Raw genomic sequence first — 20,552 nt, forward strand, 5'->3', positions numbered from 1 at the left:
AGGCTCGTAAGAAAAGTGTTTTTCCAAGTACCGTAGAAAGCACCGTACTTTGGACATTTTACCAATATACCAATTGAGGAAGCATAAATAACCATAAGAATTCTCAAGACTATAATCAGCACGCGATAATTAAATGTAAATCATTAGCGTCTGGGATCGATAGGATTTTAACACGAGCAATATTCATCTTTAAAACGAGACCAGTATAAATTCATGAGAAAGCTCATTAATTGGACTGTACGATATCCAGAAACGGTTTTCATTAATGAAAATCGTTTCTCCTATGGCGGATCGTTCGATAATTCAACAGACGATTCACGGTTCTAAACCGGTTCTACGAGTGTGGTCCAGCCGGAGAAAGGCGTTCATTCACAGCCCGAACAATAAATTATTGTGTCGAATTGAACCGCATAAATTGAAACGGCGAACAATGGAATTTACGCTATCCCTTCGATTACGTGGTTCATTGTGTTCCGCCAGTCACAAAAGAAACCAAATACACGCGGGTATATGGCGCGAGATATGAAATGGGTAATCACCGATAAATCGAAAGCTATCCCGTTGAGCTAACCATTATCCGAAAGCATTTGATGATTAGAAACATGAATAATATTCAATTTTCGTCCCTTTTTAGTTTAATATGCACTCTGGCAAATCACTATACGTCATAGATTGGACTAAAAATCTTCGATGACAAAATTTTCGTATTATCGAGAAATTACTTTCCAGTTCAAGGAATTGTAGCTACTATTAAGGCTTTAATAGAATTCATGAAAATTTGTTAACTCTCTTTTCGTGGCTCATTCTCATAGGTTTTCTCTTTCAAGCGCCTTTTGCGACACGCAGAGATTACGTCGAGCTTAATCCTTGTTAATAATATCGTTATAGCGTTATTATTGAATACTAGCAGTATTATTACCAAAATTACTGATATCAAATTACTATAATTTTCTACGCGCAGGAACCATTATAGTTCTGGTCTGAACCAGCGTGTGCGGGTCACAACAATCACGGGTCATGCTAGCTGTATCACTGCAGAAATTTCACTATCGTCGTTCTATTTACTATATCTGTTCCTTGTACGCTTTATATCACCAATAATAATATTATTATAATACAAGATCATCAAAATACAATTATCGATCGATTTTTATATCATTCGCTTTTACTTTTCTCCTTGCATGTATTGTATGTACATTTCTACTGATCGACCTTCTATCTAATTACATTTTTAAATGAAAGCCAATTATCTATTGAGAAAACGAAACGAAACACATAAAACCAGTTTGGATAAAATACTGCCATAATTCCTTATGACAACGAACCGATCCTTGGATCGTAGGCGAGGCAATAAACTTGCCTGCTGGAAAAATTGTAACAGGATTTTCCTCGTAAAGATCCAGTGATCCACTAGGATGTATGGCATTTAAATAGACGTTTCACGATGTAGGCTAAAAAAATCGAGAATTGTTCGCGGCGATCCGCTATCGCTGGTTTCTAATTGGTAGAAAGCACCAGCTGCCAGTGATTCCATTCTTTTTCTTGTTTCGCTCGAGCAGGCGGCGGAAAGAAGGCAAAAGAAAAGAACAAGAGGACGATGATCGGCGAGAAGCCTCGCGAGATCCAGTCACTGATTCGATCCTCGATGACAATGACCTCGACCCTTGGAATTTCGAAACTTTCCAATATTTCAACGATTAACTTTTGAAGGCCAAAGTGGTAAATCGATATGCTATAATTATCATTAAAATAATTAATTATCTGATATAAAAAAATTGCAAAAATTCGTCAAGCGTGTTAATAAGTGTGTTTACAATGGCTTTGATATCGGACATTCCAATGAAACATCGATCAGCAGCTCTATTTGTTATTGATTCGCGAGATTTATTACAAGCGATTTGCAATCCAGATCGCGTTTCTCGCGGCGCAAGTAAGAAAGCATTCCTGCTTACGACGTTATCTAACAACGAGAAATCTAGTGGTTCCGTTTCACTTCATGGTAAGGTACCATAAATCAAAGCAGCTCGCGTATTATCTTCGCTATCGAAGGCAATGTCGATGCCCCGTTCTAAATACGCGAATAAATCTACGGGATGTAAACGACTAGCATGACGACTATAGAAATCGACTGAGCGTTTTCCTCGATTATACATTGCCTAGAAATCGCACACTTCCGAAATAAATCGATTTTAATCACTTATCCGTGGCTGTCGTTACTTTCGTTCAGCCTTTCCTCTATTTCTTTACAAATTAGGTAAATGAAATTTTAAAAGTCAAAACAGGATCAAAGTGGGATGAACTTTTGTTCATTGAGTAAAGATTCGACTCAGTCGAGGAACGTCGATACAAGATAATTTAATTTAAGATAACAGGTTAATCAAGAAAATGTCATTAAAATATACTGCTAAACATACCACTAAAATACTACTACAAGCACACCTAGATAAAAGAATCTCCTAACGTTCATTCAAAACAAAGGAAACCCATCGCAGCTATCGAGCTTTCATCCTATTCGTTCAACTCTAAGAACCAGAAGAATAAAAGAAGAGAAGTTTCTAATTGCTGTTTCCAAATAAATTCCCCTGAAAGAGCCGACGTCATCGACTTTGATTTGCGCGTGGCGTCTCTCATTTCACGGCTCCAGGAAGGGGAGATGCTCGTTGAATTGTCTTCGCGTGGTCATCAATCAGTGACACCGCGGAGGCACGCTTTCTTAATGCCACGCCGCCGTCGCAGCTCGCTAGACAAAAATGAAGATTCCACACCGCTGGCCGTAGAGGGGATTCCCTTGCGCAACAGGTGGCTAACCTGACAAGCGTAGCCTACTCGCGAAAAAATCCCCGTCAGACGGCGCTATCCTGACGCACGCGTCGATAAATTGACACTACAGGTAGCGACGATTAAAGCGATCGTGTATTTGCATCAAAGACATTAATACGGAAAATACGTGAGAAAGTAAGTAGCATAAACGAAGAAGAAGTCTTTATTAGAATTATTAGAAGTAGTATAGATAAATGACAAGATTAAGAAAAATACATTTCCTTTGCTGGTATTAAAAATTCTTACTTTTGGTCATTGCATTACAACGCTTCGATTGGCGTCATCGTTAAACTAATGCGATCTCGATTCTCGAGTAAGCAGAGGCAAAGTCCAGAGACAGTTCCGCGTTAACTTAACGTGTCCTTTTTACCGATCGAAACAGGATTTATGCAAACACGATCTCGCTAGAGATCACTTCTAGAGCAACGTGGTGTAACTGATTGCTTGGTACTTCCCTATGAAAAATCTGCACTAATGTCGGCTTCTGTTAGATTCAAACGTGGTAATTTAGAGATGTGGCGTTAAATTTATAGTGGGTACTACTGGTAATTGGTTTAAGTTCTGATACTTCAGGAAGCATTCAGCTGTTCCAGTATATTGGCAATATGGTGTTCTAATGGACGTGTGTCGAGATTTGTGGACTGTTTTGTAACGAAGTCTGCGAGGAAGTGAATCAATGATAAGTGGAAATTCCTTATGGGATCCGCATAGTAATTTAGAAATTTTTGTAAGCTACTGTGTGTCGAGCATTATCGTAACAAGGAAATGAAGCGATGATGGATAGAAAGGTAATACTGACTTTTCGTAATCGATTCTGGGATCTGTGTGGTAATTTCAAAATTTTTGTAGGCTATTGTGTGTTTTACGCGAGACTGATCGAGATTGATGAAACGTTTTATGGGGAAGCTTGCGAAAAAATGAGATAACAATAATTGAAATTTTTCATACTACACATCTATAGCTTATTGTAGGACTCGTGTGGTGATTCAGAAATTTCTATAAATCATTAAGTATTGAATATTATCAGTACGTAGGTGGTGTTTAGATTACTCTTTGGTACAGAGAATTTATGAAGTATTTTATGGGAATGCTTGTGACGAAGCGAAGTAATGATGATTGGAAAGAACGACGTTGAGTGTCTGTGGATGTTTATGGGACCAATGTGTTAATTTGGGAAACTTAATGGCCCATTAAATACCTATCACGATATTTGATAGTATCGAGATTTATAGATAATTTCATTTCAGATGATCGCGATGAAACACGTAAGAATTATTATACATATCTAATTCGGTTATTAGCGACAATTAAAAATATTGTCCTACCAAAAAATGTCAAACGAAGTATCCCAAAAATGTCAAGCATGTTGACGTCACCAACAAACGATAAATTACACGAACAACGCAATTTGGAAATACCTGGAAGCTATTATGAGTATATTCCAGTCATTTAAAGGTGTAACGATGAAAATTTTACTGATCGATCTAAGTCCATTATTTAAACCATTTTTCTCCATTATTCCTGCCAGTGTATGGATAACTAATGATTATACTAATTTTGAAGTCTAATGGATTTCTATGTACAAATTACCATAAGTAGGGACGCACATTAATAACTCGCTTGTCTATAAATACCGTTGTATTACAATGCTCAGGTGTTCGTAATGGTAGCAATCAAGATTTAAGATCACGGACACTATTTTCGAAAGCCTTTTGCGTTGAGATCCAGGTGTTCTGGACGAAAGAAATGGAAGAAAATCGTTCAGAAAGTTACTCAACCCTGACTAATGTACGAACGAATCCCAGTAATCGATTACTCATCTAGTAATTAGCCAAGCCTAAGCTCCGTTTTGAGACAATAATAACGAAGTTACAAATTGTAGATTACAGACTTCTCTTTTATAATTCAAAACAGGGAAAATCTATCAAGGTAACGAATTTCTATTATTACGATCGCTAAATGCATATACACCGTTATGTAAGAGTTATCACATAGATTCTTCATTGTATGGTCCAAAAGCGATATTTTAACGACTTTAAACCGATATTACGAGTAAAAAAAATAGCAGAGCAAAAAATTCCTATCATATATTTATAAGGTATTAGTTAAGCTTCTTTAAAGTATCGCTACATGTAGCATATCCATTAAAAATTGGTTATTCCATTAATTAAGTTGTTAAAATCAAGGTGAAAATTCTGAATGAAAAGGAAAATCGACGAACCTGAGGTGTCCCGCGCGACTCTCAATCCTTCAGGATCTTCTAGGGTTCTTTCAGCTGTTGTTCTCCCTGGGGATGTTCTCCTCGACAGAACGAGCTATCTGCCCTTGGAAGCACGCAGGATCTCGCGCATGTTACCGCACCGGACTCCCTCACAACGTGCACGAGTCATTCTGTGACACCCGCGAGTCCCTCATCCCCGTAATCGATCCTCGAAACACCATCCAAACCTCTGTGATCCGTCCCTGGATATTTTACCTTCTATTCACCTGAGTATCGTCACGAGTAAACACTTTCTCCCCCTCCCCTTTCACTCTTTCTCTCTCTCTTTCTCTCTCTCTTCCTCTCTCTCTCTTTCGCTCTCGCTCGCTCTCTCTCTCTCTCTCTCTCTCTCTCTTTCTTTCTCCGCAGACACGAAAATAACCGCGATTGCACAGAACACGTCGACGATTATTTCTTCGAGTCACGAATTCCTACTGCGGCACGTGCCACGATCGGTTTCCAAACACCTGGAGGCCGACTCTGGATCAAGACTCTAGCAACTAGAGTGTCTTGCGAGCTACGGTCGATTCCATGTATTTTAGAAAAAAGACGATGATTTCGTTAAAAGACGAAGCTTGATTTCTTGGTATCATAGACCATAATATTACGTGGACCATTTATTACCTATCACTTTTCAAGAGTCTTTTTCAGAATTAACGGAGAACGGTAAGAGCACTGGTGAATGGGGTTGGAGGTAGATGAGAATGAGGAAGGGAACGCGGGAAATTCAAGGTTTCGAGTGCACGAGGGAACACACACGGGTGAAGAACACACGTCGAAGATTTGTCAACCTCGCTCGGTGGAAGCGGTCGTCAGACTAAAGTCGTCGTTCCACTGGAAACCGAGTACGTGCATGGCTTTCTTATCCCTCCTGTCAGCTCGAAATCTGTTCCTTCTCTCTCCTGCTCGGCTGGTTTGGTCGAGTTTCTCTGTTGCGCTGAGGACAGGCCCGCTCGTTCTCTCCCTCTCTACGCGGCTCTGTCACTCGGTCCAGAGTGGAGGGGAAACCGAGTCCAAGGATACGGTGGACAGCCAGGAAAAATTATTCGGACGCTTTGGAAACGGGGCTTTCGACGTCCATCGGGCTCTCGTCTGTGGGTTAAGAAAATTGGCAAGTTTCTTTAGAGTATAGGCATTTTTCAGGTATTTTTTTAAAGCGCAACTTCTCCAACTTTCACGGATCGAAAATGGTCATTTTTCGCGATCCACGCGAAGATTACACAAAGTGTCGAATTGCCATCGACAGTTGATAAGCGATCCAAAATTGATCTGATGCATAACGGCTGCGATAAGTATTTGCACAAACATTGTGGCTCAATTTCTAAGCACCTAAAATAATAATTGACAAAATGACAAAAAAGTTAGGATAACATTATTCAAGGATGGAAAAGGATTGTATTAAGTACTAAGTAGATTTTTAATAAAAATATCAAGACACATTATTGATTGTCACAAATAATCGTAAATTAGTCCTTTAATTCATTACGAAATAAATTAGATATTATATATAAGTCAAAATAAAATAATTATTCTATCCATCATATGTACGTCATAACATCGTATTTATTTAATGATATTTTTAACGATCCTTATTTCATTACGAAAGTACTTTTTCACAATTTTTAGAATCATCGTTTCGCTTGAATAGGAATAGTAGTATAATCTTTCATAGTTGATTATGAACGTAGTTTCTTCGTAGTTTCGAGAAATATTATCCAAATTCAACTGCAATAAAAATAATATTTTCTTTCGTGAATATGGAGAAACGTAAAAGGAACTCGTTATTCGATATAAACGCAGCAGAGTGCAATTCTAACACCTCGACTTGTTAGAACATTAACCTTGGAATAAAAAGAATACATTAACTTGAAAGGAACTGTATCTGCATCCGCTGCGATGGAAGGTAATTATCGATCAAGATCGAATTCTCAAAAGGAAGACAAATTTTCTACGTGTAAAAATAAATGAAAAATTGTAAAGTCAATAATAAATCACGAGAAGAGAATAAAATCATTTTCCTCGTATTAAAATTGGAATTTTCACTGTGATAAATGTTGCCAAAAATCGTTAACTAATTTGTCACGCGCAAACCACATGCTCGATGCATAACGAGGTGAAAGAAGAGAAAGGCCAGTAAGCAGATTAATGTATCGCCCTGTAACGCAGCGTAACATCCTGTAACTTGCATGTACAATGGCTCATGAAAGTATTCAAATACGTAACCATAGAAAATTTTTCCGAAACTTTCTGAAACTTCGTCGATACTTGCAGCCGCATAGGATTTAGCCGTTGTACGTTCAATCGCAGATTTCATGAAACATTATACAGCATGAAATGATACGATATAGCGGGTCGTTTTCGTCTCGGCACCCACTATATCATGGATAAAAAATGTAGGGTCTCATTTAAAACAGTCAGTTTGATCTTAAAATCTTCCCCATCATTTTACCCACGCAAAAATTATTTATACCACATAATGTCTCTTTTTGTTATCATATAACTTTCAAATGGCTCGCGAGATATTCCAACTTTCTCGTCTAAATGTAACAGCCATATTCGACGTTAGGAAGATTCACGATAAAAGTATGAAATTTCATTATCGTGACGTTAACGTATGATCGGAATGACTTTTCTACGTGAAATAAATGTTGATCGTGGCATGAATATCGCATCGAGAGTATCGTAATTCGGAATAGGGGTAGTTTAAAAGCTAAATGTGAACTATAAGTGTTCAAGTACTTTGGAAAGCCTCTGTATATGAAAACAGGCTCCAAGTATTCGTGAAGCGTGATTTTGGGACTGTAATTTCGTGCTCGAATCGATATCTCCTCTGCTTGGAAACTTTCTACACGGAGCTACCTTGAGGGATCGAGAGCAATTGAGATATAGATTAATCAGCTCTGAAATGTATTAACGAAATCGTCAATTATAGTGGGTGGGCGTGGTCCAGACGTCACAGTGATCTTTTTATTCCTTGCTTACCTGACAGATGTGGTAATTCGAATTGTTGGGCCTTGAAATTAAAAGTTCTATCGAACTTTGTACCTTTATTGCCTAACAAAACCCATATGCTACGGTTTCGTATTTGAAATTACGTGTTTCTACTGTATAATAACGAAGCTATCGAATTAGCAATCTTCTGATTAATCTGCGCGTAAAGAAATCGGCGACGAAACAAACGAATTAAAATTCTAAGAAATTGCAATTTTCCAAATGATAAGAAAGCTTCGTTAACATTATCGGATTGTACCGTTCTACAGTCGCGAACGCATACGCAATGCGTATGATTGATTGACCGAAGAACAAAGGCTCTCGGGCGACGAAGAAAAAAATTCGATCGCACGGCATTGAGATAGCGGGTTGGAATTCCTACTTTTCCCCTTGCTGTTGTACGAGAACGACACGAAAATAGAACAGACAGGAAGGCGGAGAGAAAGAGAGTGCCGCAACGAGAGCCCCCAGAATCAGCTGAGAAAAGTGCGAGGGAAAAGTGAGCTGGATGGCCTTCGCGACAATTCACTCGTTACCTCTTGTTTCAATTCGCGCCGTTCGAATTCACCTCCGCCGGCGAAGTCAGCCGGCTTTCCGTCAATTCTGACCGATCGATTCGAAAGCTACCGCCTCTTGACCATTTTTGGACAAAGCTACATTGCTTAATAAGCACGCAATATCTCATAATTAAACTGTGGATATTCGTAAAAATTTGTATTTTTACGAACGCAACTATGGAAATGGAACCTAAATAGAAATTTGTCTGATCGGCTAAATATTATAACGAATACTCTGAGTATTTTACACATTTCTGTATATTATATGTATCTCCTACGTTTCGGCACGTTCAAGAAAACAAATGCACAAAGATCATGTCTATTCGTAACTAGACAGCGGGGATATTTATGCAACGATTTATATTTTGATGAATATAATAAATTTAATAAATGGAATTCGGGTAGAGAATTGCTTCGCCTATTAAACGTTGTAACGGGTGTTACAGTTTGGATATTTTACGTATTTGTCCATATCACGCGTATTCTGTGGGTTTTAGCACCTTTTATTTTCCAAAATACATAAGAAATTCGGTGGAGATATTAACCGCATTTTTTATTTTCTTCGCGAATATTCGTAGCTGCTCTATGCTAGTCTAAATTTATGCCAATTCGGAATCTCTCTTGGAAATAATCGATATTCTATATGTGGAATGTCACAGACACGAAATCCAACTTGCTGTAACGTACCTTTAATGAAATACGACTGAGCGAAGGCCAACGGAAAGAAAAACTGGTCGGTTTTTATTGTTAAATCCTAATCGATGTAAATCTTCGCACGATAATGAAATTTATGAATGCTCGATCAAGGAAGTGAAAGGTTTTATAGGAATGGAAACTGAATTCTTTCGTAATTGGTCAAAGATGCATCTGTGCATCGGACGGATCGGAAAGATCACAAGGGAATAAGAGCGTGGGTAAAGGCGGATCTCGAGCGTGTCTATTATCGATCCTGGTAGAGATCGATCGATCGACCAACGATCTTCAAATTATTCAGGAAATTCTTAATTTCTTAACGATATAAGAATTAAACTGATCGGATAAGAATTTTAATTCTAAGGTGCAAAATCCAATTACGATCATTTATGAAACTTTAATTTTTCTGAACCGATCTTCTTTGCATAACGCGATCGAATCAATCGACACAAAGAAACTCCATTTCGCAATTGCATCCGCAGTTATAAAAAAGCAAACAAATCTCGGGATACGTAAACTAAAAAAAGAAAAAAAAAACATGTAACACCTTCGATCACTGAGAAAGAGAAGATAATAACTCATAATTATTCAGGATCTAAAATTGCCCGTCATTATTCTATCAATTGTGTGATTTATTTCAGAAGCGTGTTAATATTGTGATATTATTTCATCGGTGTTATCAACTTTCCTGGAGATCTGTCGACACCGTGATCAAGCCAAATTAAGACGACTGTAACGTAATTAAAATATCGAGTGGCGTGGCCGTTCTAATTATTACACAAAGCCGATCTTAACTCGGCTAATGTCCATAGTGTAAAAAGAATTCGATCCTTGGTGGCTGCAGAAATCGGTGTTCTGGCATACGACGATCGTATTAAAGCTGGCAACTGGCAGAGAAAGGCGGCCACCCACTGCTTACACAACGCTTTGCTCCAGTTATTAGTATGTGACTCTTTCGCGGACCGGCCTGACGAACCGTGGATCGACAGGATTGTCATCCATCTTAAAGAACGTACGTACGGTGACTCAGGAACACCAAGTTTCTACTCGTAGACTGAGAATCATCCTAACTCTAAATTGATTTATAATCGTTAATTACGAATTCCGTATTTAAATATACTAAGGAACGATCTACATAAGTCAAACTAACGATCATAGTAATTAATTATAGGAATATACAATGCCAAATTTATACTTTGTAAAAACTAATCTATCGTAACTAATTTTTGATCGCCGGATTAAACGAATTTCATACTAACAAATAACTCAATTAAGTTAAATCCCAGACTAATCTCCCACTCGCCAGACACCAATGATCGATTATTGTCGATTCATCGGCTCTAACAAGAGAAAGGTACAAGTTAACGCAAACCAAATTAAAACGTTTCTAGTTTCAATTAAATCATCAAAAGCGTTGTACTACACGCTCCGCGTGAAATTTCAATGTCATCAGAGCGATTGATTAATGAACGTCGTCGTGGCCGATGAAAGTGTTATCATTTCACAATGCCACGTAACAGAGGCCGCCATTGTCAGGCTGGTTATCTACGTGCTACCAGAACTGACTGCCACAACAATACCAGACAAGCCATGGTCTTTGCATAATATTAACGCCATTCTCTGTCGTAACTTTATTATCGGCTGGCCTGCCTACAAATATAGTTGACCCATAGAAAACCGTTCATAATTACCACGGACACCCGCAATTTTCGCCTCAACCCTTCGTTCCGTTCGAATAAGAATTAATTCGCCGGGAATAAGCCGTTTTATGGGGGAGACCGGCGTTTTCCAATTTTGCAATTTGCATACAAAGTTAGGATTTCTGTCAGGATCTCTTCCCGAGAAATATAATTGTTTGGAATAAACGACAGATCTCTTTTATCGATATTTTATAATTTGGATGCTTCTCGTTGTTTGCTCGTGCTCTTTCGTTAAATTATCTCTTCGCCAATAACACGCATCAAAAATTTGATCGATAGAACGACGCAGTCATTTGCTTACGCAAGTGCGTTTTGCAATTTAGTCGAAGAGGCTAACATTGAATACGTGCGACGAATTAAATCACGCATAAACGTATGCGCACATATTCGCGAATAAACAACAAATGAAACTAAAAGTTTCTTCAATCACGGGGTTTGTTCGAACGAAAGTACGATCGATCGAACGACGAGTTTAAAATGCAATTTACAGACGGCGCACGCGAATCGCCGAGCAGTTAACCTTTGATAATTATCGAACTGAAACGCTTCCGTCGAGAAAAATCCTCTAAATGTCGCTGGCCACTCTCTCCCCCTTTTATCGCAACGTTGCATCAGTGATTACGTGTTGGTCGACCGATTTTTCTCCAATGTGAAGGCAAACTGATTTACAATTAGCCAGATATTCGCGCAGCATTTTCTTCTTTTATATTACCAAGACAGGTACGAATTAGGAAAATGTGAAAGTAAAGACGAAGTGTAATCACGCGTTTTTGTCGCTATGATTGATATCCTAGCATTCCAGTCGAGATAAGAGAATTTCGTAAATTATCGTAGAGAATAGAATATTTAGAATTGAGAGAAAGTTTTAAATTTTTAACTCCAATTCTGATTTCGATTCTTTTTAAGTTCCAGAAAAATATTCAGCTGGAAGCATTATCCACTTTCTATAAAAATTACATTGAATCTATATATATTCTGCACCACAAATTTACAAATAATAGATAATTTCTTACTACGTCGACTCTCTCTCTCTCTCTCTCTCTCTCCGTCCTTGTTAAATATTGAAATTTAAAGATACGTTTAAAACGAAAATGATTGCGTGCAAACGCATCGAGGGATTGATAATTTCAACAAATACGAAATAATCTGCGCTGAAAACGCGATGGCGCACGTGTGGCCTATAGTATCACAGTGTCGAGCAATTTACCGGTTGGCTCCGGAGGAAAAGGCCTTGCAAATGTCCCTTGCTCTTTTCTAATCGTATTAGCATATCTAGGTGAACCGTGGCTCCCAAGAGTGATTGTACAGATAGGCGATACCAGAGGCCATTTCCTTTTATCGTTCTCGTAGACAGAGCGACAAATGCCGCGTAACTGCCACGCGGATATGTGACTGTCGTAAGGGGCTCTCCCACTCGTTTCGCGCCACGTATAACTAGCCTCGGTCTCTGCAGATACAGCGGATCTCGTTCCTGTTTTGCAAGCTGTTGTCGAGATCCGCGATCGATCTAACGATCGTCTGACAGATTAATTCCCCTGATTCACAGAAAGAGAATCGTTCAAACGACACAAACGGGTCTGACGACTTCATTTGCCTATTTATTTTCCTGAAATATTGTCAAGATAATTAATGGCGGTTTAAATAACTTGGTATTAATTCCTAGAATTCATATTAATTCTTCTGTATTAATTCTCGCATAGGGTTCATAAGATGAATTTGTGTGGTAGCTTCCTTTTTAGTTTTGAATTGAGTTTGGAGAATTAGTATCCAACAAATAAAAGATACTTTGCACCATTATTCGATAATAATCATTTTGATAGTGTTACATAGACAACGGCCTGACCAAATATTATACTTTTGGTTAAATTAAAATACAATCTTTGAACTTCATACAAGAAAGAAGAAAAATAACCGCGTTGGATACGACTTAAAATGTGATATTTATTGAACTTTTAGATATCCAGGAAAAATTAATAAAAATAAACATACCATACTATTTTCAATGTGATATTCGTATAAGGAAAAGAATTTGAAATTTAAACTCATCTCTTAATGACTTAGTAATGGAAATCGAGGAAGAAGATTCGTTCATTTGCCGATAATAAACATAAATCATCAACCAAATTTGACAATTACTGAAATAGATCCGCGGCGGATTACCTAAGAGCCAGTTACCCAACGTAGTTCTCCTCTTCCTACACTTCGCTACTTCATACAGATCGTAGAAACGCGAACCCATTAATTTCCTCTCCGTAGTCGCGAACAGACCCGCGCGGAACGTAAGTTTCCAGACCGAGCAAACGGCATTAAATTCACGATTTATCATCCTGAAATCGTATCCTTTCACAAAAGACCTAACCTAAAATTAATCCTCCCATCGGGCCAATTAATCACGACTGGTACGTTTCAATGTAACGCTTCATTGCACGAAAAATTGACGTATCGATGTCCATACAAACCGTACAATGCGTCTCATAACTACAAAACCATCCTAAAAATAATTGAAATAAAATAAGTTTCATGGACTCAAAATGATCAGTTGTCAGTTATCATTTTGTAGTCACAAAATTGCAATTTTTCTATGAGATCGTAATTCGAGGACCACGGCCTGTTCCATTCGCTTGCAATTATCTAGAAGAGTATAGTACATTAAGTTGGATTTAACAATTATTAAAATTGAATCGAATAATATGCAAAAATTGAAGGTTTCGAGCGATGTTGCAGTTGCGAGATGCAGTGTATTGGACTAAATATACCAATGAATGAAGAGAATTACGTCAGTAATCGGTAGAACGGCGCCATTTTCGGCGCTCGATTGCGCCATTTTGCGATCATTTATAGGATAAGCGAGAATTTCGGAGGGCACGCGCGTGAGATAATAAAAGGCTCGTTGAGCAAAGCGTCGAGTCACTTTAGAAGGGAGAGAAAAAAACGAAAGAAAAGCGTGTTCCAGCGCGAAAGTACCGAGAAACCGTGACTTTTTGCGCTCGATGTGTTTTATTATGTAACTTGTTCTTTCGATTTACGCGAGAACCGTTTATTTCTCCTCTGCCTTCGACATCTGGCAAGCAGATCGACCGCGGATTCTCTTTCCAGAGGCTGGTTAATTGAAAGATCGCGTATCTGATAGCTCGGACACGCGGCGTAACACGACAGATGAATTAAATTAAACGATTAATTTGCTAGTTTTCAGCCGTTTCGGAGATTTTCGTATAGAGTGTAATTGAGTTTTATTGATTTTACCGAATTGAGGATTAAAAAGGATAAACAACAACTGGACTCAGAGATCGAAGGCAAACAGCTATGACTCAGATATTGGCGACAGTTTTTCACGAAACATCCAGAACCTGTCCTGATTAAAAAAGATTCCATTAGGTACAAAAATCTGTTCATTGTCACGAAAGCTATCACCGTAAAGCACGACTGATTAACAAAAAACTCGGAGCCATAAAACAACAGCTTGCAGTTCACGTAACAAAAAAGCGATTCCCTTCGTTAAAAATCCGGCTTCGATCTGCTTAAATCTCAAACCAACCAGAGCAACATTGTTATAATTATAACACACCAAAAAAGACAGCCACAAAAAGTAAACTAATTAGGAGAAAAATCAGACGTAAGAAAAAAAGAAATTGCTGACGAAATTTTCGAATTTGAATCGAATTTTAAAATCACCACACCCATACCATTATCATGACTACCTTGAACCTTGTTACAATTCTACGTGATTTATAATACCAGGGCGGTTTAATTGACCTTTATATCACGTTATTTCACAAGTAATGTCGCCTCTTATTTTACACCTTCAAGTGCTAAGTTAATGTCAAACGGTAAGTGTCAAAGCTAATAGTTACATAGCAACTAGAAAGAGTACAAAAATATGAAATACAATTAGATGTGTTATTTGCAACAAAAAGTTTCCGAGAAAGTTTGTTGAGACCTTAGACTGCCCGGCATGGGTGAGACAATTTTGCAAGGACTTCGCTTGAGGGCTGACCATATTAGGTCATCCACTTCACGCATTCTAGAGCACCCACGCCACGTTTCACTATCCTAAATCATTGTTATCAATTAATCAACACGTCTGACAATCCTGTCGTCGTTCGACCCCCGTGGTGAACGAAATCTAAAACGAAAGGACAGTCCTTTCGAACAGCACACCTACATTTCAGATAGTGGACTTAGTTTCTGAACTATTCGCGATTTCTTAACAATACTTATATTTATCCAAACTAAACAAAAAAAAGGCTGAACTAAACAAGTGCAATTTATTTTCTAAATTAAAGATATTGATTGCATTCTAAACATGCAAAGAGAAAGATAACATGAAATGAAGTATTCCTATAAACGGATGACATATCCAAGGTAATGATACATACGTTCGTGCTCCCCGAGATCCATTTTCTGCATATTCTACATTTTTGTATCCGTGCTAAATATCCCAGAACAAAAAGGTCGAGGAATTCCTACCAATCGTGGTTCATTATTCTCCGAGTACCGATAATAGTCTCATAATTTAAGATCAAGATACGTGTTCACCCTTATTACGCGTATTACAAAAGAATAGTCACCTTTCATCGCCTGTTCCAGGCGAACTGACAAAAAAAAACCGAACAAAATTCTTCGCTACCATTAGAGGGAACATATTTAGAATCGACGATTTCACGAAGGACCGTTCTCAGGACTTTTACTCCGGGCTTCCTTTCGTCGGTAGCACGGCAACAAAACGCTCCAGTTTCGATAAAGGAGCGTTGGGCAACCGATAATGACCGCAACCGAGTTGTTAGTATGGCACGGTTACCTGAGAACAATCGTATGCGTGCAGTTTTCTGTTGTCTCACAACCGAACGAATTTCCGTGAACAATCATCTAGTACGAAAATATTCTAAACCACTATTGTATAATTTTCACTTTTTATTTTTTAAAATGCTTCAAGTCAAAGGTTTTCTTATCTATTATTGATTTAGTTACATGTAATGTAAGAAGAAGCTATAATTCTTGTATCGCATATATATAATTTTTAATTTCAGCCCTAAACCCTTCTTTGTCACTGCAAGATGGAATAACATTGACACTATACATATAGTTCCATACAACAAGACAGGAGGAATGGTTGTAAAAAAAGGGATGATTGTAGAACAAGAAAACTGTTATCATAAATTTGTATGGAAGCGTGTTTTGGAAAACGAATAGAACAAGGGTACTACTCTCCTCATTTCCAACCATCGTGAAATAAAAGATATTTATTCAAAGATATTATACAAAAGATACAGTCAATTTATTTTTAATATAATTTTTATGCAGTAAATGAAAAGCTTAATGTACTTAATTAATCCTTAAATATAGCTTTAATTCAAATTTCCAGTGTTATTTATATTTGATAAAGTGTATAATAGTTTTGCACGTATTTTTAATAGATATTCATTATTTATAGCGACGCAAATTTTTTCATTAATTTATTCGTTTGAGCTAAACCTACCTATCTTTCATATTGATAATAACCTGTAAAATTAATAATTTTTTATGTTATATGGATTTATATTTATTCATAGATTATGAATCACAATAACTAGCTAAACTACTGGATGTTTCACACTCACTTTTCCTGCAGATTTACTGTTAAGAATAAAGTCCAATGCATCATTTACTTTTGGTAATCCAACTGTTAATGAACAAGTTGGTTTAATTAGACCATCGTCGATAAATTGTAAAATATCATCCCCTGCTTGTCTAGTTAAAGAAATATAAAATTAAAATAAACTACTTTGAAAAGACTTAAACCTAAGCGCTAAACTGTCCTACAAATTTTGTTAATAATTTTATGAATTAAAAACAGTTCCTATTGTAGCTGATAATTTATAGTAATTATCATTTTTATCATAATTCGATAATGGTTTTGAATGATTCTTTAAAGAACAAAATTTATGGGACATTTTAGTTTAAAGTTATTATACCGATATGACTCAGGCTTCTTCTTCCTATATTGCCTCAAGTTGAATCCACTAACGGAAAAGCCATTCTTTTGCGTATCAGAGTCACTAGTTTCTACAGTTACTGCTGAACCAGCGATTATTACTCTCCCTTTATAATAAAAACTAATATTTAATAAACTGGCCTACTTAATTTAAATAATTAACGCTATTTCTAAAGCACTTATGTACCTTCACGGGACAGGTGATGTAACACAACTGCAAAATTATCATCACGCAACATATCTTTTATGGTAGTTTCATCTTTGTAAATATTAGTAAAACTAGAAATACAACACAGTTTCTAACATTGCTTTTAACTTGACCTTGCATGAGAATCATTTCTCCTTAAACTTACCAATTTAACACTTTTTTAAAATATTCACCATCTGTGTCATCAAAGATTTCTTTAATATCATTATCTGCGGCTATCTCTTCGATTTGTTTCAATAATGTTTTATCTTTATATTTAAAAGACGCAAGCACACCTTTCTCTCTAGCAAGAGCTGCCCCATCTTCAGTAGCAGAAACACTAATTACCTGAATTAATAGTCATCGTAGACAACTACTCACTTAAAATGAGAATTACCTATCCATGTTTGTGTTTGTAAAGTTTTATTGCCAGAAAGAAATCTAACCTGAGCTTTGAATACATTTGTTGCAAGATCAACTGCAGCTAATCCAATGCCACTTAAACCCACGTTAATTAATATCATATCTTCTTCTTGAATGCTAACCTTTCTTTCTAATGCGATTAAAGCTGTAATATAATCATCTAGTAAACTCACTGCATCAACAGACTTCACCTCCGATGGTACTTTCCAGATATCCTACAAGTCTCTGATATAGTGAAATACAAACATAAGCAATTAAGCAAAAGAAACTAGCTTACATTAACATCCGCTATGCACTGTTCTGCTAAACCTCCATAACGGTCTTTGTTAAGAGCAATAATTTTATCCCCAACCCTATAACCTTGTCCTTTAGCTTCTTCCCCAACTTGAATTAATTTTCCAACAAACTCATAACCAAGAACCATGGGCAAAGTTGGTTCAAATGTATACATATTTTTTGTCAATAATGCATCTGATGCATTGAGTGCACAATACTGAACATCCACAAGAACCTGCCAATGCAAAGATGCTACAAGCTTGAATATTCTATTAATTTATACCAATGAATTACATACAAAAAGATATAAGGCACTATATATTCTACATAGAATATTTACAAGAATATTTATAGAATAGTTACAAAAAGAATTAAGATAAAATACTAAATTACTTTTGTTTATTAATTACCCAAACTTTACAATAAAAACTAATATATAATTTGCTAATAGTGCATAGAGGTACGATATCATTATTTCTTTCTCAGTTAGAAAGTATAAATGTAGCTTAAATATAGTTCAATCATAATTTACAAATGTAACTCAAAATTGTTTATTATGGAACTATCATGCCTAAACCATTTTTTCTGAAATAAATTAACAACAAGAAAAGATTTTATACCTTTTCTTTCTCATTGTGTGTATAAAATTCCCACTCGTTAATTATACAAATAATGTTAACATTATGTACATTGTATTATGAAATATACAAAACATTTTACAATTCAGAATATTAGAATCAAATAATCAATTGAATTATTAAAACAGAAAATTGAAAGTACATGAAAATATAACAGAAATATTTTTATATCTTTGAAAATGTTAATCTTTACATGACAAACTTACTTCATTAGCTTGTAATATTTTAGGCGGATCAATGTTTTCTAAAACGAAGGGCTCGGAAAATTTCTTCAAAACAGCGGCAGAAATTCTGCCATGTTCAGAAGCCGGGATGCCACTTTTCGCATTCTCTTCTAGGTTAACAGACTTGTCATTCGCGACAGAACCAAACCTAACAATTTTCGTACGCGTCGACAATTTCTTCAAATGACTGCCACAAAAATTCGCGAAGATTTTTCTCCCCATCACCACCGACATCTTCTATTTTTCTAAGAAAATTCAAACTGTTATTCGAGACGCAAAAATAGCACCCACGCAGAACTTTACGAAGTACGAGTGCGCATGCGCGACGCCAATTTAATATCGAATTCTAAAGTTTAAATATCGATGAAGCGGTAAAATCGAACTGAAACGCCTCTGTATCGATATTTTGAATTTTTTATGAAAAAAATTCAAATCTTCCGCAGTTAAATGTCGGCCGTCGCGATTTCAACCACCGTTTCGTTCAAAGTGTTGTCTAATAACTGAAAAATTAATGTGATAAAACTATTTAGTGCTAATGTGTCGTGATTGAATCGAGGAGTGATGATCCTGGACCACATAATTTTCCCGATTTCCAGCTTTCAACTATTTCTAGACCACAATATTTGAAAAAGGTCAGTGATAGAAAATTTCTTCCATCGCATCGCCATTATTCAAATATGGAATATTATGCGCTGGAATATGGAATATTATGGAATATATCTACGCTATCAAATTATTGGACTTTCTTTATTAATTATATTAATTGTTCAATATGCTTCGTATCGTGTGAGTCATTCGTGAGTAACAACCTTCTTGTTTAGGTTGTTTAATATATATATTTTATGTATAATATTTTTAGTTGTAAGATAAAGTCAAATTATGAAATGCTTTCTGATATAATCTCTCAATATATAATACGTACATCGAAATATGTCGTATGTTAGGCCTTTTTTCGGAAAATGATAATTTTCGTAAACACTGTGGAACACTACTTATTTATTATTATAATAAATATTCTGGATGGGACACCTATGACTCACACGATCTGGATTATAGATAACGAAATTCGTATGGTACGAAACGTTAATTCAATATGTCCTCCTTTGGATTCTGTGTATTTATTATTAGATTGCGAATCTTCATACATTTATAAATACATGAATTATCTAAAGCAAAGTACTTATTATGATATACAATAGATAAAACAAATTTTTATCTATGTTCAATCTTTTTAGTTATATCTTTTTATTAGTTAGTTGTATTTATATAAATTATAGTTAGTTATACATTAGTTATATGTATGTAAAAATATGAATTTGCAGAAACATTCGCAGCCTATTTATTATAATATATATATATTTTTTTTAAATAGTATGAGGATTTTATATTATGTAATTTTTATACAAAATAATAGAGAGATATAGAATATATGTATAAGAATATGTATAGAATGGAAGTATATGTAATATAACTAATAACTCACCTATCGCCAAATGTATGAAGGATCCAAATTTTGATGAAATTTCCGAGGCTGTTAAAGGAGACTGTTTCAGTGAAAACGTCGTAGAATCCATAGTTAAAAATCTACTATGAAATAGAAGAGAACGCAAATGAATTAAAAGAAAGTAGAAATATGATAATTTTAACTTAACACATTACTAATTAAAAAATTCTCACTTTTTGCGTTCTTGTATCATAGTAAAAAAAAATTACGAATTTATAACAACATAGGAAATGATTAAAATATTCATAAACTAAATCTTTTCCATTATACGAATTTTCGTAAATCTTGAAATTTCTAGACTAACAAAA

General features: G+C 36.1%; 2 protein-coding genes across 10 annotated transcripts in view; both read right to left on the bottom strand.

The window, feature by feature from the left end:
* LOC100643426 (myb-like protein X) overlaps nt 1-20,552 on the bottom strand; it is a 63,306-nt gene that overhangs the window by 42,137 nt on the left and 617 nt on the right. For 2 of the 9 annotated variants that reach the window (XM_048413478.1, XM_020867200.2), the window contains exons 2-3: nt 20,224-20,327; nt 5,042-6,172 (exon numbers count right to left, since the gene is read on the bottom strand). The gene's annotated coding sequence lies outside the window, so the exon portion shown is untranslated. The remainder of the gene's footprint in view (nt 1-5,041; nt 6,173-20,223; nt 20,328-20,552) is intronic. The other 7 variants (XM_020867199.2, XM_048413482.1, XM_048413483.1 and 4 more) reach the window with 7 other exon arrangements.
* On the bottom strand, nt 16,249-19,068 carry LOC100642663 (quinone oxidoreductase-like protein 2). The gene is made up of 8 exons (XM_003401587.4): nt 18,723-19,068; nt 17,880-18,113; nt 17,626-17,817; nt 17,346-17,527; nt 17,180-17,271; nt 16,973-17,099; nt 16,619-16,748; nt 16,249-16,520 (listed from the first exon to the last, which is right to left on the bottom strand). Exons 1-8 carry the CDS (start codon nt 18,972-18,974, stop codon nt 16,494-16,496), a joined length of 1,236 nt encoding a protein of 411 aa, XP_003401635.2. The 5' UTR covers nt 18,975-19,068; the 3' UTR covers nt 16,249-16,493.

This window comes from Bombus terrestris, chromosome 16 (genome assembly GCF_910591885.1).
Source record: "Bombus terrestris chromosome 16, iyBomTerr1.2, whole genome shotgun sequence".
NCBI classification, from domain to species: domain Eukaryota; kingdom Metazoa; phylum Arthropoda; class Insecta; order Hymenoptera; family Apidae; genus Bombus; species Bombus terrestris.

Coding starts and splice junctions, on each gene's coding strand:
- LOC100642663 (XM_003401587.4), bottom strand. CDS start 18,974: ATGTCGGTGGTGATGGGGAGAAAAATCTTCGCGAATTTTTGTGGCAGT. Junction 17,272..17,345: donor TTTAAAAAAGTGTTAAATTG/GTAAGTTTAAGG, acceptor TTGTATTTCTAG/TTTTACTAATATTTACAAAG. Junction 17,100..17,179: donor ACATCACCTGTCCCGTGAAG/GTACATAAGTGC, acceptor TTTATTATAAAG/GGAGAGTAATAATCGCTGGT.